Source organism: Sebastes umbrosus, chromosome 19, assembly GCF_015220745.1.
Source record: "Sebastes umbrosus isolate fSebUmb1 chromosome 19, fSebUmb1.pri, whole genome shotgun sequence".
NCBI lineage: Eukaryota > Metazoa > Chordata > Actinopteri > Perciformes > Sebastidae > Sebastes > Sebastes umbrosus.
The window spans coordinates 22564143-22588734 of record NC_051287.1 but is presented as its reverse complement, the minus strand read 5'-3'; the positions used below and the strand labels follow the sequence as shown (position 1 = coordinate 22588734).

The 24592-nt window shown below is 39.4% G+C and overlaps 2 protein-coding genes across 3 annotated transcripts; both read left to right on the top strand.

Moving 5' to 3' along the window:
* The first annotated feature begins 1156 nt into the window (after positions 1 to 1156).
* Positions 1157 to 5065, top strand: tmem141 (transmembrane protein 141). Its single transcript, XM_037751827.1, has 5 exons — positions 1157 to 1337; positions 1516 to 1582; positions 3015 to 3098; positions 3990 to 4103; positions 4361 to 5065. Exons 1-5 carry the CDS (start codon positions 1284 to 1286, stop codon positions 4420 to 4422), a joined length of 381 nt encoding a protein of 126 aa, XP_037607755.1. The 5' UTR covers positions 1157 to 1283; the 3' UTR covers positions 4423 to 5065.
* Positions 5066 to 11022: 5957 nt separating this feature from the next.
* On the top strand, positions 11023 to 24244 carry sapcd2 (suppressor APC domain containing 2). 2 transcript variants are annotated; one of them, XM_037753276.1, is made up of 6 exons: positions 11023 to 11971; positions 16090 to 16223; positions 20841 to 20987; positions 22008 to 22109; positions 22525 to 22632; positions 22737 to 24244. In XM_037753276.1, the coding sequence occupies exons 1-6, from the start codon at positions 11203 to 11205 to the stop codon at positions 22863 to 22865; spliced, it is 1389 nt and encodes a 462-aa protein (XP_037609204.1). In that variant the 5' UTR covers positions 11023 to 11202; the 3' UTR covers positions 22866 to 24244. The 2 variants fall into 2 exon arrangements, with proteins under 2 accessions (XP_037609204.1, XP_037609203.1); XM_037753275.1 differs by having other exon boundaries at positions 11025 to 11971; positions 22522 to 22632.
* Positions 24245 to 24592: the final 348 nt, after the last annotated feature.

Genomic DNA, 24592 nt, shown 5'->3' with positions numbered 1-24592 from the left:
AAAAATAATATCCTTGTTTAGTGGCCAAGGATGAGCAATATAATATTAAAGCACCAAATTCAAAGTGTAATGTGTGGGAAATTATCAATAATGATAGATAAAAGGTAGTTTTGATGTATATAACGTTTAATTATTATAACAAAACATTTTTTGTCATTGTTGGAAGAGTTTCAGACAGAGGATTTAATGTTTGTCCATCTGGATAACAAACAGCAGCTTTTATAGTCAATGCCAGTGGCTCTCCCAAAGGATTCACAAGATAAAACTGAAGGATTGTTTACAGGATAACAAAGAAGAAAAACATATTTCTGTAACACAAACTTATTTTTCAGATGGGGTGGGGGCTTTTTACGATAACTAATATTTTTTTTGAATATTTAACTAATATTTTTGGGATGTTTACTAATATTATTTTGGATATTTTACAAAGTTTTGTCTGACGCGTTTTAAAAAATATATTGGGGATGTTTTGGGGATATTTTATTTGTTCAACACATAAATGGTGCAGCTGGTAAAGGTGGAGCTCATTTTAATTACTTTATCTACCGCTGGTTAATTTACCCCGGGGATCAGTAAAGTTTGATCTTAATCTAATATTACAACATAATTTATTGGTTAATTATATTTTGTATTATTAATCTTCAAAGCAACTAAAGTTGTCAAATAAATGTAGTGGAGAAAAAATTTGCAATATTTCCCTCTGAGATGTAGTGGAGTAGTAAGTAGCATAAAATAGAAATACCCAAGTAAAATATAAGTACCTCAAAATTGTACTTAAGTTCAGTACTTGAGTAAATATGCTTAGTTAATTTCCACCACTACATTTGAGGAGCCAAACTAGTCAAGTTTTGTATATTATCACCCCTCTCTGCTTGTATGGCAGCAATTCACATACTATTATATTATGTACCTCGTGTTAATGTTATCGTCAGATTGATTAATAATAGTATTAGTTTTGCATATTTTCTTGTCTGTGTTATGCTAATGTATTTCATAATTATTTAATTGTTTTTTTGTTCTTCATCCTTTTTTAATGTCACCAGAATAATCTCTCTCTTTTTGTCCATTAATATGATATTTTACTGTTTTAATTGTCAAGAAGCTGCAGTACCACCTCCTGTCCATCAGGCGTCACTAGTGTTTTACACAAACGGCTGTTTCTCTCTTCTTTCTTTGCAGCACGGACGTTTTGTAATAGTAGAGTTATGTATACACAGTGGTAACACAGCTAATGGTATTCTCCATCTAAAACTTTAACCTCCAGCTTCACAACAACCAACAAAATGGTCAATATCGGTCTCACCAAAGTGGACGATGCGCTGGCAGCCAAACACCCGGTGGGTTTATTCATATTTACTCTCCTCTCTGCAGCCTGCTGATCTCTGGAGGACACTGACAGTCACATGCATCAGCTGCTGCACATTACTGTAACATCTGTAATGTAACTGGGAAAAAATGTACAGAACTGTTTATAGAGGGTAAACCGTGTAGTAAAAGCTGTTTTGTCATATTCAGGGTTTGCAGAGTTATGCTGCCTGTCAGTCTCATGCCTTCATGAAGGGGACTGGGACCTTTATACTGGGTAAGTTAATAACAGATGTGTGATTCACCCACACTACACAATAACCTGTGTTGTTATTTTGTATTGTATCATCATCACTGAATTATCAGACATTTAAAAAAAAAAAAATAATATATATTATATTGGATTATTTCTGTTTACACTCTTTCTTTAATCAGTCCCTGAACTAACTAATCTATGATTACTTTTTACAAAGTTAAATCTGTAGATAAGCACCAAGTAGGAAGTAAGAAGACCAGTGAAACTCCTGACTAACTATGTTATTTTGACCAGTGTGTACCACAGGAGGGAGCTATATTCTGCAAATGTTTCTAGTATCATAATAAAGCAGGATGTTTTCAGTACACAGAGTGATGATGGGTGTACAATCACAATATTGTTAGAATAATATAAGCTTTGATATGCATTATTTATTAACCATTTATGAAAATACGTGCCAGCTGAAAATGACAGCTTGGTTTTGACTTATATTACAATGAAGTCACATTGGAAGAAAATAAATATATGTTTTTTTTCCATGTCGTTGTTGGCTGTTGCTGTTAACCATCCCCACAGTCATTATTGTTGGTGGACGCAGTCATTGCCGTAATAATCCTCATTTCCACTGCAGGAATTTTTACTGAAATCTTTTGTAGGATCTAAAGAAATTTACACCCATTTCTCGTAGAAGGAGTGTGTACACACATCACATGCAGGTGCAAGGTTATTGGAAATCAGCATAGATGAAAAGAGTCATGCCTGCAGACTGACTCCAATCTTGATCTTAATCCTAGTCGGATCTTTGTCAGGTCAACAACAACAAGAAAAAACAAAACCCTGTAGCTGCAAGAGGACAATAGAAAGGACTTGTAAGACTCGTAACATGGACATTTTTAATTCTGGACCCCTAGATATTACTAAAAATGTAGCTGGTGACCTATAGGTCCACTCTCTGGTTATGTCAGACCCTACGCTAAGAATCTTGGCATTTTATTTGACCCCGATTTTAAATTTGCTAAATAAATAAATGCTGTTGTCAAGTCATCTTTTTACCATCTTCATAGAGTTTTAAGCAAGGTCAAGCACATGTTCTCTTTTAGAGATTTCGAGACATTAATCCATGCTTTTATTTCTTCTCGTCTGGATTATTGCAGATATAGTGCATATCTCAGAGTCAGTCAGACAACGCACGTCAGCTAACAAAATAAAAAAAAAAATCATGCCATATTACTTTGATTTTAATGTCATTGCAATTTATTATTTTTTCCCTTTTACTGTAAAAAGCACTTTGGTCAACCGCGGGTTGTTTTTAGATTTTGCTTGACTGACTTGACTTGTGATGTTGTCGAAATGAAAATGAGTGTTCTGGATACTGAATGAATCACATGAAGTTTGAACTATCATCATGGCTGCTAGATGTGCCATTGAGACGTGTCCTGTGTTACTTTTACAGGTGCTGGTGGTTTATTTGTCATTCAGAAGGCTCTCCAGAGGAAGCTTCCTTATCCCCTTCAGTGGAACCTTCTCATTTCAATAGGTGAGAAACGAGGTTTAAAGTCGAAATGAAATGCTTTTTAACCCTTTTAGATCACATCCCTGGTCATATTGTGCACCTATTTAACAATATATTTAAAAATAAAATACACAAAGTCTTGATTTATATCATAATCCAGTAATCTTTTTGATAACACTTCATTTTACAGGTCTGCAAATTTCATGGTAGTTAGGTGATAATTAGCAAGTAACCTATTTGAAATTTCTTTGGAATTACTGCAAAATTACCCCAATATTTACCTCATAATTGATCAAAAATTACTTTATTTGGCTGTCTTGACTTGGGACTTGACTCTGGACTTTTATTATTATTATTTTATATCTATTATAAACATTATTTAATAATCATATCCCACTATTTCCCATTAAGCAGTAATAAATAGCTGGTCATTTGTTTAATACATTTCCAGGAAAAGAATACAAAGTTAATTAATACTTTATTTCCATGTCTGCCGGTAAATAGATAATAATTAGCAAATAACTTCTTTAAAAAACTCCCTAGTACCAACCAATTTCAACCAATAATATCGTGACATCCATCCGTCAATCAATCTGAAACTTTGAGGGAGGTATGTGGCGGCTCCTCCGTGGCTCCGTACCACGTTACATTTAGCCCGCCCACTTTTAAGCGTTCCAATCAAATGCAAAGGATTTGATTTAAATCCACCCTCATAACTGTACACCGCTCAAATATTCTGTTTTACTGGGGAATACGTCACAGTACAGAAGCTGAAGACGCTGTATAGCCTCCGTTTCACTGTGACATTAAATAGATTTAAACACACAAGACTCTCTACTTCCTCCCAGCTTACCTCTCTCCTCTCTAACCGCTATCTTTGCCTCTCTCTAACCTTGCCTCTCTCTTCTCTCTCAGTGGCGTCTTCAGTGGCAAGTTACGCAGTGACTCGCTGGGAAACGCAGAAATGCACAGACCTTTGGATTTTGCTGGAAACGGGCAAAGTCCCGGACAGATCGCCACCACCGCAGGGTGAGTACAGCGTGCGGCTGCAGACCTGCTCGCCATCCCTCATGGCTCACCCAGGGAAGTTCTGAAATGTGTATATGTTAGTTAGATCATCTTTAAACAGGAGAAGCAACCAGTGTTTTATGGAAGTACAAATACATTTTTGTCCTGGGCTCAGTATTCTCAACAGATTTATCAGCTCTGTTCCTCAGTCATGGCGAACCAAATGTGGACGGTTTGCAGACTTTAATGCTGTTTGTTTATCTGTCTCTGTCTTTCAGTGTCTATACCAGAAGTACCAAAAGGAACCGGGAAGACAAAATATGGCGACACGATGGAATGAACATAGTTTTAAACAAACGTGTGTATTTACTGTATATAACTACATCTTTTCAGAAAATGTACCAGATATGCAGGTCATTTATTGACTATAAGGGAGCGTGCTGGTTGTGAGATAGTTCAGTGTTTTTTTCACCTCCATTTCTGCAACATGAATGAAGTCATTCTTTCAGTTTCAGAGTTGGAGGAGCTTTTGAATTTCATAACGGCATTACTGTGTGGATAAACAGATGAGTTTCTCGAATCAGAGGTCAGGAATTAGTTTGGGTTTTTAGAAGGAATCCCATGTTAAGCTTGTGATCCGGTATTATTATTTGGACGTGTTTGTTTGACATGCAACCGAATTAATGCTGCGCTACCAAAACCAGCCACTAACTGTCCCTGTGTATCTCATGGAGAGCTGCATATCCTAGTTACTGGTGGGTCGACCAAACCAGTAAATGACCAGTTTCTGTTTTCAATTGTATGATCTCAATACAATTATTTCAATCGTGTATGCCTTGGACTACAGAGAGCAAATCATTGTGGAATGATTCATCCTTTTGAATAGATAGCTATTTAATCCATTTCCTCAGAGTGCTTAGCAGTGTAAAAGATGGAAAAATCAGTGTAATCCACATTAAATAATTTGCTGTTGTTGCTTTCAGTCGCTGCATGTTCATTCATCCGTCTTCAGTTCAGTGATGCTGTAATGAACCCTGCATTATCTCAGGATGACTATTTGGATTTATATCAATTTGCATCTGTGCAAAACATACATTCAGTGAGGTTAGTTGGTAATATAGAATGAAAAAATGAGCAATAGGTTATAAAGATGGGATGGGAAATGTAGAAGTCATTGCAAATTCGGTATTGGCAGGGTTTTTTTTTTAGGAAGAAATTGTCACTGGATTTAGGCAAATGTAAGAACTGAGAGGAGGAGAGGATTACTGAGAAGTAAATGGGACAAGTTTCAATCATTTTTACTGTATTTTTCAGTGAGGAATCTTCCATCTACGTCCATCCTGCTAATTGCTGCCTTCTTATGATTTGAATGATAAGTTTGCTTTATTAAGGTGTAGAAACATCTGCAAACCCACTCTTCGTTGTATATTTTAAGTAAACAATAAAATAAGAACAAAAATATATGTATTGACATATTATTATTATATTATATATATATATATATAATATATATATATATATATATATATATTTATATTTATATATATATTTATGTATATATATATACACACACACACAGTATATATACTGTAAATTTAGACATGTAGCTCTTGTTCCTATCAAGTTTGAATGCACTTAAAGTTGTTTGAGACAAAAGTGTCTGTCGAAAGATAGGCAGATATACATACAGTACAGTAACATAACACTGATCCATCCTCCCCTCGTCCACAGACACAAACACACCCACATATTCATGTTTTTAACAGACAGTGAGGTGAAAATAGGACAATATACAATGAAAGAGACTAACACTTCATTCTACAGGTCTGTAAATTTCATGGTAATTAGGTGATAATTAGCAAGTAACCTATTTGAAATTTCTCTGCAATTACTGCCAAATTACCCCAATATTTACCTCAAAAATTTGACAATGACTTTTTTTCAGTTTTATCTATTTATCAGCAGACATGGAAATAAAGCATATCAATAAACTTTGTATTATTTTCCTGGAAATGTATTAAATAAATTACCACCTATTACGAAATAGCGGAATATAATTATTAAGTAAGGTTTATAATAAAGTAATTTTTGATAAATTTTGAGGTAAATATGGGGGTAATTTGGCAGTAATTCCAAAGAAATTTCAAATAGGTTACTTGTTAATTATCACCTAATTACCATGAAATTTGCGGAACTGTAAAATGAATTGTTACCTGAAAGAGAAGGGCACCTTTAACTCAAAACTATCATAAATACAGAGTACAGATATACAAAGAAAAAAGTCAAATTTGCCAATATCTATATCTCGGAATCATTCATCAAAGTAACATATAGCTCCTAAGCCAAATCACTCATAAGAATAAGGACCTTCTGAGGTAAATAAAGATTAAAAACGTAAATAACTAAAATCTTAACTGCTAAAACTAAGAAGCTAGGCCCATACTTTAAATTTCTATAATGATAGTGCCCAGAAACCCACATATACTGTACATGGTTAGTAAAGTGTATATACTGTACCGGTGATGAGTGATAATGTGAGCATAGTAATGTATGAACATGCTGTTCCATAGACACATACAGTAGCCAGTTTTAAATGTGGCTCAGAGGGGGATACTGCTAATCCGGCCGTACCCAGATTCAATTTTGAATTTAAACCTGCCATCCCCATATCAGATAGAAGATTCTGCAGAGAACACAAAATTATGAGCTTATTCAGGTGCAGCCCTTATCCCCTTCACAAAGACAGATGTTCTCAACTCTATGTGATTTTAAATGGTTTGATATTTCCTTTAAAGTCGCTCCAGATCCTTAAGATCTGTGGACACCTGCTCTTTATTCAGACTCAAATCTACAACTGCTGCCAGTGGCACTCCTGATTCAGAAGTGCTGAAAATGGCTTTAAATGCATGTAAATGACATATTTCATTTAAAAAAATTTAATAAATGTGCGAAAATCTCTACTAACATTTAGGCTCTGTCGACACAGTATCTTTTTTATGTTAGTAAACAAAAGAAAAATGTGCTTATGATTACATTCTGCTGCTTTCATACCACACTGTAACTCCAGTTTATCTGCATAGCTGAACTAAGTTTGTACAATAAGGTGTTATAGTTAAACAATAGAGCCTTTCAAGCTTTAAAACACCTCAAGGGAATGAAGCGACCAAAGTCCAGGCCTGCGATTCACTGAGAACAAGCTAAAGGAAGTTCACTAAATCTGAGAGCTGAGAACACAAAGCTCACAGCGAGGAACATTTTTAGAGTGTTTGTATAAGAAAAATGTCTCCTGTAGTGAAGGCAATCTGAATAAGGGAAGATAAGATGTTATTTTTTTCTCCATCTTTGTGCAGTCTGAATCCACCCCCACTCTCGCTTCATCTCGCTCTCGTCCTCCCACTGTAATTCAAATCTGATTTAACACCTCCAAGATTTGAAGGTTTTGAATTCTCTTTCTGCGTCACTCCATACCAAAAAAAAAAAAAGAACAAGCTTCATGAATTGAATAAGCTCTCAAATCCTTTGTCACATGCACACTGATACTGCTGAAGGAAAAGACTTTAGAGGAACAGAGAGCAAACAGGAGATGAGGGAAAAGACTGTGTGTGTTAAGTGTGTTGCATGAGAGGACTGACTGGCCAGTGGAGCTGAGGAGGAGTACATGTCTAGTAACTATAAGAAACAGCGGTATGGTATGGACTGGCCTTTTTAAAGCAGGGCATGTGCGTGACAACATGAGAAAGAGAGATGAGGAGAGCAGGAGCGAGCGCTCGGTTGTCTGACCCTGCAGTGAGTCAAGTGATCACACTGAGCTGAGCTGCAACTGGACAGTTAGTGCGCCTCTTTCTTTCACTTCAAGTCTTTGGTTATATAACAATCAATCCTGGAAAAAAGCCCCCCAAAAAAACACAATTTTCAGCATTTTTATCTCAGCCCCCCCCCCCCTTACAAAAAAAGAAGTTTATTCAAGTGTGCTATTAGTGTACTTAAAATAAAAGAGTATGCTTTCAGTTTACTTTTTATGTACTTATCAGAGATATACTTAACAAAACTATACTTAAGTATACTTGGCTTATACCAACAAGTATACAGAAAAGACTAAGTGTACTTGGCAAGTATACAGAAGAGTCCAGGTATACTTGGCTTCTACCGACAAGTATACAGAAAAGACTAAGTGTACTTGGCAAGTATACAGAACAGTTCAAGCTGGCTTATACTGAAAACTATACAAAAAGGTATATTTGGCAAAGTACTATAAGTTAACTTGAAGAAAACTTACAATGCTTGCAGTAAAAACTATTAAACTAGTCTTTTACTGAAAGTATACTTTAAAGTGTACTTTCATAAACTAAAAAGTGGGCAGTAAGTATATAATTAACAGTATACCTATAAGTTAACTTGTAGTATAGTTCATATTATAGTTGCAGTACAAAATACAACTTGGATGTAAACTAGTTGTGTACTCAAAGTTTGCTACTCTTACATTTAAAGTATACTTAAAAGTATACTTTTATAAACTAAAAAGTGGGCTACAAGTATGTAACTAACAGTATACCCATAATGTCACTTGTATCATATTATAGTTGCAGTACGAAATACAACTTGGATGTAAACTAGTTGTGTACTCAGTTTACTACTCTTACATTTAAAGTATACTTTTATAAACTAAAAAGAGGGCCAATTTATTCCCAAGAAGTATTGAAATAGTACACTTACAAGTATACTACTAGTCATTTATATTAGTATACTTATTACATAAAGTATACTTGGGATTATACTTGAACTATACTTAAGTTTACTTTGTTTTTGTAAGGGCCACAGTGGAAAAAAGAGCTCTTGATCTAAATCTATACTCTGAATATTGGGTATTTGAAAATCTGATCTGTGTCCCTTCTCTTTAGCCTTGAGTCATGATCAATTCCCACAAATTGATGTGTTAACAAGAACAACTGGTGTGTGATTGACTGTCAGAGGGAGGGGGGAGCAGCACATGTGTTTGTTGTGAGGGGATTTATTGATTGTGTGTCCTCTCTTTCAGCCTCTTCTCTCATAAAGTGATAAACACAGTAGGGAAAATGTGTGGTTCACCTGGTCTGACAGAAAAAATAACTTGAAAAGGCAGTTGGTAAATTACAGGGAGTCCTTTGTTAGAGTGTGACAGTCTTCAACGTTAATCACTGCTGAAGGTTTCACATATGACGACAACAGGATGAGAGCTCAAGTCTGGGCAGGTCAGGCAGATAAACACGGGTCTGTGCAGCGACAGAGTTTCTCTCGTGTGACTCATCGCTGAAGAAAGAGAAACAGAAGAAGAAGAAGTGTCCCTGAAGTGCCAGAAATGGTTGTGATGTGTTTCGACTCGGTGGAAGTTGGATTGTGCAGGGATGTGGAGCGGGGCGAATGCAGCTTCCCAGTCTGACTGAGAGAAAACCTTCATATACATCACATTACGTCATATCACTGCAGCGTGGTGAAAGGGTGTTTGAAGGGAGGAAGAAATACAGTTAACACGCTATTTAGATATGATTATAAATGGTCATTGCTGTCACTTGATAACAGCTTAATTTTGGGGTTAGGGCTAAAACCAAATCAATTAATAGTTTTATGCTTTAATTTTACAAATCAGTGGTTGTGTCTTTGAGATAAACCCTGTGAAATGCATAAAAGCAAGTAACTCATGTATGGGAAGTATGAGCAAATATATATTATTTTAAATTTTAGTATCGTATTATCAGGTTCCATGGTGGAGAGGAGGTTGTGTTGCTCTGGCTCTATCTATTTGGAGTGGAGAGGAGGTTGTGTTTTTCTGCCTCTATCTATTTGGCGTGGAGAGGAGGTTATGTTGCTCTGGCTCTATCTATTTGGCGTGGAGAGGAGGTTGTGTTGCTTTGGCTCTATCTATTTGGCGTGGAGAGGAGGTTATGTTGCTCTGGCTCTATCTATTTGGCGTGGAGAGGAGGTTGTGTTGTTCTGGCTCTATCTACTTGGCGTGGAGAGGAGGTCGTGTTGTTCTGGCTCTATCTACTTGGCGTGGAGAGGAGGTTGTGTTGCTCTGGCTCTATCTATTTGGCGTGGAGATGAGGTTGTGCTGTTCTGGCTCTATCTATTTGGCATGGAGAGGAGGTTGTGTTGCTCTGGCTCTATCTATTTGGCAACGCCGGGAAGCTGCTTGACATCCATAAACGTTATGAGCATCACAATAAACCTTGCATTTACTAAAGGTATATTGAGAGAAAAACCTTGATATACATCGCTTTACGTCACATTAAAACCTAATTCGTGATGGTTACTCAAGTAACCTAAGTACCTTAAGTACAAATTTGAGGTAGCCTACTTGTACTTTACTTGCGTATTTCCATTTATTTTATATTTCCACCACATCTCAGAGTCAAATATTGTACTTTCTACTCCACTACATTTGTCTGACAGTTATTTACTTTTCAGACGACAATTTTTCCTTCCTGTCAATTGAAAACCATGTAGTGTGATGTTGAATTAGATTGTTTCCCCCGATAAACTGAAGGATTAAGTGTTCCTTTATGGACAGAGAAAAGCTAAATCATTTTTATTTTTTTGTATTCTACATGTAAGAAATACATTTTGAAATGAATGTTATTTAGGTCTATGTGAAACAAAGGGACTCTGTTCCCCATTATTATGTCTGTGTGTGTGTGTGTGTGTGTGTGTGAGGCTGTAAGGTGATAGCTTATCCAGCTCTTTGTGATTATGTGCAGTGGAGGAGTGGAGGGGGGGATCATATCCATGCTAAGGCTTTATGAATAACGTCTCTGCAGCATTAGTAATAACAAAAGCACAACTCAAACTGGAGCCTACCTCCAGCCTGAACCAATCAGCGCCCAGCTCGTTCACTCCTCGGCCAATGGCTGAGACCCGGTCCGCTCGTTTGAAGGGCGGTCCTCGCTGGGAAGGGAAAGTGTGGACCACACAGCGGCGGAGCGGCGACGGGACGGTACACCGGCAAAACGGGAGAATATAGGACATATTTAAGCATAATATCTTTATTAAGATATGTACTTAGCCGCTCAGTAAGCGTGTTATTACTCTGTATGCTCGGCTGTGTGTTTATATAAAGTTATAAACTCGTTTTGGTGTGTTAAAAATAATGGCTTTAATAGCGACCGAGCACAAGTTGAACGGAACGTCGGTGATTTACGGCCGACCAAGAAAAGAAGTGTTTCAGGGCAAAGCGGAGAGCTTTAAAAGTGTTAAAATGCAGCCAAAAGAGGCGGAGTACTCAACAGATGGGCTGCCTAAAGCCTTCCTGCTCAGCCTGAGGACCCTGTTTGACATCCTGGATGATGGTGGACGAGGCTACGTGCATATATCGGAGATAGAGAGCCGCTGGCAGGGGGCGGACACCCGGGAGCTGCCGGGCGGCGTGCTGGGCTGCCTCCGGAGGGTCACTCCGCCGCATGGCTGCCTCACCTTTGAGCGGTTCGTGGCGGGGCTGCGGTACTCCATGCTCAACCCGGAGCACAGCGCACACTTCAAGGCCCAGCAGGCGGCGGTGCACCCACAACCAGCCCCGCTGTCCACATGCAGCGTCGGGACTCGGGTTGAGAACAAAGTCCGTCCGCTGGGGCCGAGCAACGGGACCAACACGCAGCAGCAGCAGCCGCACCGGAACCGGGCGTCCTCGCTGCAGTGCCGGGGGGTCAGAGGGCCGGAGGAGGGGCCCGGGTATCCAGCGTGTGGAGCGGTGCGGTTCAGCGCGGGCTTCGAGAGGTCCGGGCGGAGCTTGGAACAGAGTGCTGTCGGGTGTTACCGGGCCGAGCCGGGCCATGCCACAACCAAACCCATACAGCTTCAGCAGAGCCAGGTCAGGTCCATTGAGTCGCTCGCTCTGGAGTCACCACAGCTCCAGAGACCAAGTAAGTACCAGGAAAGTAAGCCTGTGATAATGATGATGTCTGTGCGCGTGTGAGGGGTTTGAGGACAGTTCACTGAGTTCATAGAGGGGTCATGTCAATAAAAAGTTAAACCCCTGTCTGTCAAAGTGCAGATAACATCATCACACACTCATAAATACAAATTGATAAACATATCAAGCAAGATGTTGCTGCATCCCACTACTTCCACCCCCTTTTAATCCATTTGTAATTCATTCATTCATGGTTTATTTAATAGGGACCAATACAATGTACATAGACAACTTAAAAACAGCTATCTGATGCCAGTATCATAGTGCTTATAGTTTATGTGCTAATTTGCAACACCTGTCCCTAGAAGGGCTTTTTGTGAAAATAAGAGATTAAAACAGGAATGAGTACAGGAAAAAATAAATAAATACAATAAAGCACACATTTAAAAACATTACATGTAAAAACTAGACATGAGTACAGGTTTGTCGCTGAATTAAACTAAATTTGGTTGCTCTCTTAAAGGATGCAGTGATAGTTTTTTATCTGTTGGTTATTCTTTTATATTAATGTTTAGCTCGTAAAATATTAGGAAATAGTAAAACAAATTATCACAAAAGCCCAAGATGAGGTGTATAAAGTGCTTGTTTTGTCTGACCAAATGTCCAAAAGTCAAATATATTGAATTTACAATGATATAAAAAAGAAAACACATCTGCACTACCAACCGATTCATGCAAGATGTTGCTTCTGCATTTCGCTCCCATTTCACCTTAATCATTTATAATTCAACCTCTATTCATGTTTTTAAGTCAGTTTCAACTTGCTGCAGACTTATAAAAGACAAAGACAAACTCTTATCTGTACACCAAAAAATGTGCCTGAGGGTGAGTTAGAAAGAAGTACTTCATGCCTGAATACCCACCAGAAACAGAATACACTTGAGACTGAATTCACATGAGCAAAAGCCATTTGATTGCGTGCGTAACGGAGTTGATATGTCCACTGCAGTCCTGCCGGCTTCGATCTCATTTTATAATTAAATTGGATGCAGTGATCCGTGTGGTTCACACAAGTGCACAATGTCTGTTTGAATTTGCATGTCAGTATTTGTCATCCAGCGGGAGCCCTACCAAGGTAAAAATGGTTAGTCTTTCCTGAATCTCATTGGGGTCAACAACAGTTATTGTTGGGTTTTGACAACATACTTCTCAAGTATCGGTATTATGTCACAGCTTAAACAGGCCCTGTTTAATGGCCTCTGCTGCAACGAGGGGTGACTAGTTGAATAATTGCCGTTGTTAACCCCAGGTCAGGTCAAAGGTCGTGTTAGAAATTCCCTGAAGAAATTTATCTATCTTGAGGGTTTGCCTTGTGGCGGGAGCACGGTCATCCCTGACATGGCCCCTCTGATTAGGGAGCGGGTGATGGTCAGTTGTATGAATGTTCATTTGTTCAGTTTTTCCCTGCTGAGCCGGATGTAGGTTGGAGGAGCTGCTGCTGAGAACTTCCCAGTTGGCCTGCTCATTATCTTGTTCATACATACAGGCTCTCGCTCTCATACAAACTCACTTTTGTTCTTTCTAGCACAATCATACGAGAGTTATTTCACACACACACACACACACACACACACACACACACACACACTCTCAACCAGGGTCTGTCCGAGTTTGCCTGATCTCTGTACAGCCAGGCCTGTCTGGAGCTATAAGAGTGACACTCTCGCACACTCTCTCTGTCGAGCCCTCGGGGCTTTCACCGCTTACACCACTTGCATTACACTAGAACAGTGGTTTTGTTCAGATAGATAGATAGATAGATAGATAGACAGACAGACAGACATACACCATATGGCCAAAAGTTCACATACTGTTGTGTACTTTTGTTTTTCTTATCTTAAAGGGACTCTATGGAAGAATCAGATATTGCTTGTTAACAGTGACACCTGTGGTCGTTAAGTCCAAGACAGCCAGCGTCCTGTTGCCTACGCTTGTGCTTGCACTACGTAGACCCGAGCGAGCATCGGACGAGACTGAACGTGATTGACAGGCATCATGTTGATTAACGTTTAGCAACATTAGCCAGCTAAAACCACAATATCACTATATGTTTCACATGCTTGGCAGTAATGTTAGTTTACCAAACGAAGGTCCCTCCACGTATCGAAGGACCAGCCGATGTTGATCCTAGTTTTCGCCCGACGTCGGTCACATTCCTGTTTTATAAGACGGGCTTCACTAGATATAACTTTGTTTTTTAGTGCTTCCGTGGAGTTTGTGTTGGAATCTGAGCTGTGGTGGGGGCTGGTCATTTGTTGGCGTTAGCAGACTCCATTTCTAACCAAACGTTAGCTATCGCTGCACACTGTTAGCCCTGAAGCAGAGCTGAAGAGAGTAAAGGCACTTGCAAGCGTTCATGACGTCACATCCGTTGGATTTTCCCAGAAAAAAACGTCCTGCATTCTTCACATTAAAAGCTACAGGCTGATAGAAGAAACCCAGAAAGTCGCGGTAGGTCTCATTTTTTAGGTTAGGTTACAACCTGTTCACACATTGGAAATAAAAAAACGTTAATACGTGTAAAAACATGCATAGGTTCCTTTGTAATGCTAAAATATACAATGACCGTGTCCTTGTGCACAAAGCTGGATCCATGGTGTGGTAAAACTTGAGCCTGCCCCCCATCCAACACCTTTGGGAAGAATCGCCCAACATCAGTTGCTCTTGTGGCTGAATGGGAGCAAATCCCTGCAGCCAGTTTCTAAAATCTTGTGGAAATCTTTCCTATAGGAGCGGAGACTGGTAGCATATTGGTGTATTCAAATATCACATATGTGTGTAATATTATGTCCGCCGACTCTTTCGGTTGTTCGCCAGCAGACCAGCAGTGCCCGGTGCGGTAAGCTCTCACATGCAGCCAAACCCTGTTGGATTAGGCCAGATTACAGCAGACAGGCCTGGGCTCACTGAATCACGGCAGTGGTGAAATCCTCCCCAACACCCTGGACTTCGCCACAAAGTCCTGCACTCTCCTTCACTTTCTCATGGTTTTGGTAAAGCAGCGTGATGATATAATACCTCCTTTGATATGTGGGAAATACCACAGAAAAAAATAGCACAGAGATGCTTTGCCAAGTTGACTCACAATTCGGAGCTGTGATGTGATCTGAGGAAACCCTCAAAAAACACACGGAAAAATGTACAAACTCAACACACAAAGGAGCAGAGATTGAATGAGAGTTGAAGGGGCAGAGAAATCTTTTTCTATGTTATCTTCGGAACAACTGAGTTGAGTTTCAAAGTTCGTTCTTGAGCTTGGAAACAGCAGCTGACAAAACAAACTCAACATGAGGTCTATTTAGTAGCTGCTTTGGAGCTTTATATGATCTTTCCTGGCAGATGGGGTTTGCTAGAAGTCTGACGCTGTGACTTTCTCTTGATCACAACAAAGCAAACATCCTAACCTTTTGGGAAACCCTGACAAAAAAATCAGAAAGTGGTATTTACTATTCACTGATAGTCAAAGGCTTTAGGTTTCTTAATTCAAGGAGGATGTCCTGTGTTGTTGAGATGTGTTTAAGCTCAGATATTTCACATATTTCTGTCTGCTCCATTGAACTCATCCTCAGTAAAGTAATCAGACAAGGGACCATGATTGAGTTCAGTGTCTAAAGACACATTTGCAGAGTGCAGCTCCCTCCTGTGGTGTACACTGGCAACTCAAATACATTATCGGGCCAAATGAATGTTTTGTCTGTAGTTTTCTTGGTCTTCTTCATTACTGTCTGTCTACACATGTTGAGGTATTTTGCTATGTGAAATTTAATGCATGACTGAAAAATTACCAAGAATCCAATACAATACGCTTATTTTAAGATTTTAAACTGTCTTAAAACTGTCTTTAAAACTAAATGTCTTGACATGTCTTAACTAGTAAAGTTGTACATTCTTAACTGCCTAAATGATTAGAGTGAGTCACATTTTTCAAAGGTTTTCACAAAAGATTGTACAACGTGTATTATTACAGTTATGTTCAGCATGCAACCAGTAAAACTGCAGTAATTACAGAGTGCACACCCGACTACAGCGTTGAAATTGATTAAATCTGTGTGTTTCACATTCGTCTAGGTGTTGTGAAATCAGGTTTACCAAGATCTCAGAGCGAATCAGCAACAGGATTCACTGGCGGCTCCAGGCGACACGGGCGGAGTCGGGAAGACCAGAGGCGGCATACCATATCCAACGGGGTGGATTATGGAATGGTTGGTACACACACAAGCCTACGCACACACAAACAGTCTTTACAAAGTGTCTTAAAGGTTTTTTTTTTATAAAGGGGCCTTGCCTGGTTTCATCGTCTTCCTCCTGTTTCAGTTAGAATCATCTCCGAATGTCATTGCTGTACATACATACTGTACAGTTTATCATTAATAACTGGTTAAACAGCATACCAGGTTAAGCGTCGACATTAGTGACGCATGAGTCTGCTGTGGATCCACCCAGTTTCTATGAATTTACCTGCAAAGGACCCTGATGTTTGTTACTAGACTGCTGCTGCACCCACTAATTCAAACCTGCTTCTTATAAAACATCACTTCATTTGAAAACCTGCAAACTTAATAAACCTAATCATCACTAGTTAGTTATGTAAACATCATGCGTCTGTTGGAGAAACCCGGTGAAGCTCATACATTTATGATAAGAAACCAAACTCAGAGCGATGTGGGGCTGATTTTAATACAAAAGACTGTACTGCAGCTTGGAAACACGTCTTTTCACTTTTGGTTTACATTACAGAACAAACACATTTCAAGTATGGTAACAATTAGCGATGGGGCTGTCCCGAATACAATTTTTTTTGCCATTGAAGCTTCGGAGAGAAATATTTGAAGGTATTCGAAGGTTAGCGGCGCAGCGCATTGCAGAAGGCTGACATGTTCTTCTGTCTGTCTGTCTCCATCGCCCCCGTTTCAGTGCCGTTACTGTTCATAAACGCACCTCTATACACAACAAACAACATTATCCATCTAAGAATAACTAATAATAATTAATATGAAATAATAATAATCCCACAATATTGTTCATTTTTTCATTCATTCAGTTTTTAATTTTATTCATTATTCCTTATTTCATGAGATATTTTGGGATTTATACTTTATTATTGCATACTTGTATAAAAATAAAACAAAAAACGAAGCATTCGAACACTGATTTGGAAGTTGATCACCGTGGCAACGGTCGAAGTTTCGAAGCATTTGGGTCGGCCCTAATTAGTGGGCTCTATTACTATGCTATAGGTCATCATTTCTTTCCACTGTATTAGAATGAACTCAGTCTTCAGTCAAATGAGGGAGGTGGTGGTTGTTCTGATGTTTTTTGCCAACAGAGTGATTGTAATTGATTAATAGTTGAAATGGCTGCTTCCAGCCTCTCAAATGTGAGGATTTGCTGCTTTTCTTTGACTTATACAATGGTAAATTGGATATCTTTGGCTATTGGACAGTTGGTTGAACAAAACTCACAATTTGAATGTCACCCTTGATTCTGTGAAATTGTGATTTCTCATTTCTTAGACTGGCAGATCGATTGCAGCCTTAATAAAGACATGTGTCCAGTAACTTTGCACCAGTTCCTAAAACTGATAAAATGTGACAACCACTGAATGAAGATGTAGTAAGTAACAAAGGAAGATGTTACAGGGGAGATTTTTCAGAGTGATCAGCTGAACATTCCCCACAGGGTGGAAAGTGTGACACATGACACGTTTTAAATTATTTTTCTTTGGTATACTATCATCACTCTAGTGTTGAGTTGGGTAAAAAAAAGTAGAGGATCAGTAGTCAAAGAGAGACAGCAGTGTGATTGGATATAATAGATATTGAGGCTTTTAACATATTTGTCAGAAAATATATTATTTACATGGAAAAGTAAACAGTAGAAGCATGATAAATTCCAGGACAAGGTTTTCTAGTCAAGGCATTTCACTCTCTATTGGCCCCCACATTCCCCTCCCCTCCCTCTGCCTGCTGCCTGCTGCCTGCTGCCTCCCTCACTCTGCCCCTCCCACCCTCCAGTCAGAGCTCTCCCTTCACTCTCCGTCTCTCCCCCTCTGCCTCACCATTCCTCGCTCTCTCTAGCTCGCCTCCTCTCCCTCTTTCTCTCCCTGTTTTGTGTTGCCGTCTTCCGTCTCTTTTCCCCCCTTTGGCCTCTGTGTCTGGAGAGGCTGACTGACCGGCTCCCCTCCTTCTCCCTCCCTCCCTGCCCCTCTCCTCCTCCTCCTCCTCCTCCTCTCCCTTCCCTCCGGCCCTCCCACCCAGGCCGACTTGGCCTGCTGCTGCCCTGATGGTAGTGAGCCGGGTCGGGCCCAGGGGCCTGGTAGAAGTAGAGGACTCGCTCGGCCGGCCCGACCCAGCCTGGACGGCTGTGCTGGCTGCCTACACTACCGTCTTCATCCCCCTCAGCAGTAGCCTCTACAGCAGCAAGGCCCTGCACTTTTTCCTCTGGGTGAGTAGAGGGTGAGACGGAGAAGGACAGGGAGAAACGGTTGTAAAGGAAATCAAAGTTGTCTTGGAGATGGTTATGTAATGAGTCAGGATTTGAAGACGTGCATCAGGTTGTTTTGCTATTTAATTGTGACAGTTGAGACAAATAGAATTGGGGGAATTCAGTGTATGTTGGACAGGATAAACTATTTATTTTGGTTAGTTTTAGGGACTTCAGGGCTCTAACCTGCTGTGGTATTGTCGCGCTTTAGGGTTTGAACTAGTGCTGAGAGGAGTAGTCGAGTAATTTTTTAGTAGATTGCAGACTAGAACTTGATCAACAACAATGTTTCAAGTAGTTTATGAAGCTAAAATGCCAATTATCTGCTGGTTACCGTTTCTCAAATGTGAGGATTTACTACTTTTTCTGTTATATCATTTTAAGTTGAATATCTTTACGGCTGTAACTAACGATTATTTTCATTGTTGATTAATCTGTTGATTATTTTCTCAATTAATCAGTTAGTTATTTGGTCTATAAAATGTCCGAAAATGGTGAAAAATGTTGATCAGTGTCTCCCAAAGCCCAAGAAGACGTCCTCAAATGTCTTGTTTTGTCCACAACTCAAAGATATTCAGTTTACTGTCATAGAGGAGTAAAGAAACCAGAAAATATTCACATTTAAGAAGCTGGAATCAGAGAATTTGTACTTTTATTTTCCTAAAAAATGACTTATTAATCAATTATCAAAATAGTTGTTGATTCATTTAATAGTTGACAACTAATTGATTAATTGTTGCAGCTCTACATATCTTTGACTTATGAACTGTTTGCCAAAACAAGCAAGAACTTGATGGACATTTTTCTGTGTTTTTCTAACATTTCATGAATTTAACGATTAATTAACTAATTAATCAAAAAAGTGACTGACAGATCAATCATGAAATATTTTCCTCTTTCATTAGTTGGGTCTTGTTGTGGTATTGTAGAGCTTCAGGTTTTGGATAGTGCTGAAAGAAGTTGATCAGTTGATTAAGAGATTTATGTGTGGATTTGCTGCTTTTCTCTCTTTTAATATGAAGCTAAATTGATTAATTGTTATTAACAATTAATCAAAACATAGTGGACAGATGAATGCATGTAAACGGTTGTTAGTTTCAGCCCTAAACCATCATTGTTTCAGGGACTTTTGGACTTGTATATAGCCTCTGATCTGCTGTTGTAGTTTAGAGCTTCACACTGTTTCATGTTGCTTTGTAGATGCAGTTTGAAAGGCCGTCATGTCCGTCTTTGTATTTTTAGCTCAGCAGCTCGTGCAACGGGTGTCATGTTATTGTGCGTTGCCGTGTGTATTCATGCCTGCTCATTCAGCCGGCACACAAACATACATGCACAGACTTTTCCATAACCTTTTCAGCCTTTTGCTGCTCTGCTCCCTCTCTCTGTGTGTATTTTCTCTTTCCCTCTTTTATTTAAACAGTGGGGTTTTCCTATCGCACATTCATGCAGCCTGACACTGGGTCATGCTTCATTCTAGACACGGACCCTCCGACCCCCCTCCTCTCTTCCTCTATGTGCAACTCTCACTTCAGGCTTGTTGGGAAAGAGCACAAATATGTTAAACAGGATTTGATTGTAGACTCTTGAAGCCCTTGTCCTGTTTTAGTTTACTTTCGCAACATGTGTCTCCCTGCATACGAGCAAGCGTGGCCGTGTGTTTTAAACAGTACTGATGAGCGATGATCAGAGGAATGTACTGAGCTACACAGGGGGACGCAGGGATGGAGGGATAGCTGGATAGAAAGATGACACACACAGGTGGCTGAATGCCAGCAATGAGGCCTGGACTGTGGCAGCGTGCCGCATGGACAGCCTGGTCAGCACAACTCAATGCAGCCTTGCTGGAGTACACACACACACACATACACACACACACACATCTCTCTCTTTCTCTTTCACACACTGGGGTGGCCATAGTTGAAGTGCTGTTTACCCCATTCTTAGGTTGCTGCACGGTTGCCATGACGCCGGGCTGATTGCTCCTCTAAACATTGTTCAGGACGGGAGAGAGTCCGGCACAATTGGTACGGTGCCATTGTCTCCGCCAGCACAAAAGCTGCAGATGCCCCTTGTGAAAAGATGGGAGTTTGTCTACCATGCTGGCAGCCAAAAATCAATAATTACATTTAATTTTGGCATCGATCTGAAAGCTCTCTTAATGATGGAAATATGAAAATTAAATGTTTCTCTACGTGAAATGTGCACAGAAAGTGACTTCAGGCGGGTTTGTTTTTGTCTGTTCTTAATCGTATTTTTCTCTTCCACCCCTCTGCCGTCCCCCCTCCTCTTCACTCCCCAACAACACACCCTCCTTTTTTAACTTTCAACTCTCACAGTTGAAGCAAATGAAAGAGCTGGAGCAGGAGAAGGACTCCCTGCTGGCGGGCCTGGAGGTGGTGGAGCGGGCCCGCGACTGGTACCAGGGCCAAATCCACAATGTCACAGAGAGACAGCGGCAGGTCGGCCAGAACTCCCACTGCACGGTCAGTTCAAACACTGGTCTAAAATAGAGCTGCAGTGATTAATCGATTAATTGATTAGTTGTCAACTATTAAACTAATCGTCTTTTTGATAATAATCAAATTAATCGGTGTGAGTACGTTGTTTGGGGGGGAAATAAAGTAAAATTTCTGTTTCACATTTTCTTAAATGTGAATATTTTCTGGTTACTTTACTCCTCTATTACAGTGAGTCTTTGAGTTTGGACAAAACATGACATCTGAGGACATCATCTTGGGGTTTATGGAAACATTGATTGATATTTTTCACCATTTTATAACATTTTATAGACCAAACAACTAATCGATTAATAGAGAAAATAGTCAACAGATTAATCAACAATGAAAGTAAGCGTTAGTTGCTGCCTTAGTCCAAAACTTAACTTAAATGTATTGGAAATGCAACCTGTTTTGGGATTATTCTTTTTTTTTTATTGATGTGGATAAATGGACAAAAATATAAAATATCTCATCATGAGAAGATATTTCCTGCACATATATAATAAAGATTTATATTTTTTGAACTTGGTCTTTTTATATTTCCAAATAAAACATTAACAAACGTTTATAACATAAAAAATGAACTATAAATCAGTTGGAAGAGATTAATAAACATAAACACAAGGTATCAGATTTTAGTGTCTGTCCTACAGAATGAAAAATAAAGGTCTTCTTTCTTCTGCTTTTTTTTAATTCGTGTTCAGCAGTCAAACAGGGTAGAGTACCTTGTGGTAGAAGAAGAGGCAGACTTTTTTCTTCCCACAGTAGCCTCAGTAATCTGTCATGGTTTTGCTTCCAGTATGAACTGGCAGTTGCAGAAGAATATATTGACCGAGGTCTTCCTCAGAGTATCCTCCTTCTTTACTATTTTAAATCAACCTCCTTTTACCAAAGCTTGTCCTCAGTTTGTTAAGTCATCATCCCTCCTTGTCATGACTTTTTTCAGACCTGTCACTGCTTTCTTGAGTTTCATACTAATTGTCTTTTTATGTTGTTTCCTCTCAGGATTTCTTCACAGAAGCCAACCAGAGTCGCATGAATGTTCTAATACCCAAATTACAAGAAGTCAACCGCTGCCTTAATGACCTTATTTCCTGCTCTGGGATGGTGAGTGTTGCCTGCCCTATTCACTTTTGCATGTTTATGTGATTGTCAAGTATTTCTCAATATCTCGCAATTAGTGCTGTCAATCGATTAAAATATTTAATTGCAATTAATCGCATGATTGTCCATAGTTAATCACACATTTTGTATCTATACATTGATTTCCAATAATAAATATATACATACATTTGCATAAAGCAAGCATATTTACTCCCATGTTGATAAGAGTATTAAATACTTGATGAATCTCTCTTTAAGGTACATTTTGAACAGATACAAAATGTGCGATTAATTTGCAATTAATCGTGATTAACTATGGACAATCTTGCCATTAATCGCAATTAAATATTTTAATTGATTGACAGCCCTAATTATGACACTTTCCCTTTAACACGGGTTCCTTCTTGTTTCCCAGCAGTCATTTCCTTCCAGCGCTGGTCAGACAGCAGCTAACCCCCAGCCTCCGGGTCCAGCTCCTCCACAAGCCATCCAGAGACTGAAGGACCAGAACCGACTTCTCACACAGGTTTGACACAGTCTACATACATTAACAGACAGAAGTCACTAATAGTTACCACTCAGTGCTGTTGTGTTTTCACTTCATTTATTTCCCTTCTTTTCATTTAAAAGGAGGTGACGGAGAGGAGCGAGCGGATCGCCCAGCTGGAGCAGGAGAAGTCTGCCTTGATAAAACAGCTTTTCGAGGCTCGAGCCCACAGCGCGCAGGACACCAGCACCATGGACTCCACCTTCATCTGAAAACAATTACACTCCAACCCAACACCGTAGCACCACGCTTCAGCTGGGAGTCATCATCGTGACGCTGGTCTGGAGCAAACTTTTAAAAAGACTGTAAGCTGACTGTTGTTTACCCACACTTGTAGCAGTGATGCACCTTTGTAGCCATGAAAACACCCTCGAGTGCAGCATGTGACCACTCCACCCCCAAACCAAACCATGCACTACCTAGATGTGAACGCCCTGAGGAAAATGACTTGACCCGAGAGTTGCTAACTTTTTACGTTTCCTGCATAAACACTCAACTGAAAAGACTGGAACACTATCAAGAAACCAGTCGGGTCTCAAGAGATCCCATCACTCCATTTTTTGCTGGATTACAGCATCTACAAAATCTCCACGCCCACTCCCAAAAGACTTCACTCCTGCTGCTCGACAGGCAACATAAAAAACTTTAACTTAGTGGGGGGGATGGTTTCTGTTGGAATAAAATGCCATATTCTTACAGTTTAATATGAAAACAAATCAGCTGCATTTGCTTGCAGTTACCTATCAATTACATTTTTGTTAGTTTTATCTAAATGATAATAAGATGTTTTTCAGTATTTCCTTCCTTTCTTTTTAATGTAAATGAATAATATGTTTACCTGACATTGGCTTTCTGGGTTTTAGAGTGTTTCATTTCAAAACACCAAGAGACAGGAATTACTGAAAAGAACAGTTTTTTTTATATTATGGTAGCATGTTTAATGTTAAGATCTTTTATGAATTTTTGAGATGTTTTGAAAAAAAGAGATGAGAGGGACAGCCGACGAGCTGTAGAGACGGAGACGGACGAGAGAAGTTTGGAAGTTTGCACGTAGGGAGAGAGCTGAGGAGGACAAACATGGCAGACGGTGAATGTGGTTGGGAGATTTTCTGATGTCGGAGTCAGAAACAAAAGAAAATCACTTTGGCTATCTAGTGCTATACATCCAGTGTAAGTCTTTACAGTGGATTCTTTGCATGGGGTCATATTTTTCAGCTCTAAAATATTTATCTTCTGAAGAGATTTCTGTTTGAAACCTGGAGATTAGCACAGATGTAAAAACCCTGTTTTGTCCTCGTAAGGCTTTAGACTAAAACTGTAAAAACACTCAGCCATCCACAAAGTTTACAAGAGAAATATTTAGTTTAGTGGGTGGCGGTAGAATAATAAAAAACATAGTAGTTTTATAATACGGTACTGCTGGGATTGTCTGCACATAACACATTGTTGATGTCTGTTTCCCACTTGTTTGATTGTATGTTTTCTTGCTGCTCAAACTACATTATGTGTGAGTGAAACTCTTTTCCTTCTGCTTTCTATTGAGAAATTCAGATAAAATGTAAAATAATAAATACGACCAAACATTGCTGACTATTGACTGTTTTTGTGATCTTTACAAGGCTGCAATACAATAGCCACACACTTATATTTAAAGGGACTGTTTGTAAGAATCAGAAATGCTTGTTAACAGCGACACCTGTGTCCGTTAAGTCAACGAAAGTCAGCGTCGGGCTCGCGCTTGCTCGCTCTAAATAGACATGAACGAGAATCGCTCAAAACAGTGAGGCGACACACGTCAGCTAAAACCACAATATCACTCTATATTTCACCTGCTTGGTAAACCTCTGTTGGTCTGGAGGAGCTGCAGCAGTTATTTCTGCACAAACGTCAACTGTACATTCACTAGATATTCTCAGAGCTACGAAGTCTTCCGCAGTGT

What these genes read in the sequence shown, in the direction of transcription:
- tmem141 (XM_037751827.1), top strand. Translation starts at nt 1,284, where the DNA reads ATGGTCAATATCGGTCTCACCAAAGTGGACGATGCGCTGGCAGCCAAA. An exon ending in GACTGGGACCTTTATACTGG is followed by an intron (nt 1,583 to 3,014) that starts GTAAGTTAATAA and finishes TTACTTTTACAG; the next exon opens with GTGCTGGTGGTTTATTTGTC. An exon ending in CAGATCGCCACCACCGCAGG is followed by an intron (nt 4,104 to 4,360) that starts GTGAGTACAGCG and finishes TCTGTCTTTCAG; the next exon opens with TGTCTATACCAGAAGTACCA.
- sapcd2 (XM_037753275.1), top strand. Translation starts at nt 11,203, where the DNA reads ATGGCTTTAATAGCGACCGAGCACAAGTTGAACGGAACGTCGGTGATT. An exon ending in ACGGGGTGGATTATGGAATG is followed by an intron (nt 16,224 to 20,840) that starts GTTGGTACACAC and finishes CAACTCTCACAG; the next exon opens with TTGAAGCAAATGAAAGAGCT. An exon ending in TTATTTCCTGCTCTGGGATG is followed by an intron (nt 22,110 to 22,521) that starts GTGAGTGTTGCC and finishes CTTGTTTCCCAG; the next exon opens with CAGTCATTTCCTTCCAGCGC.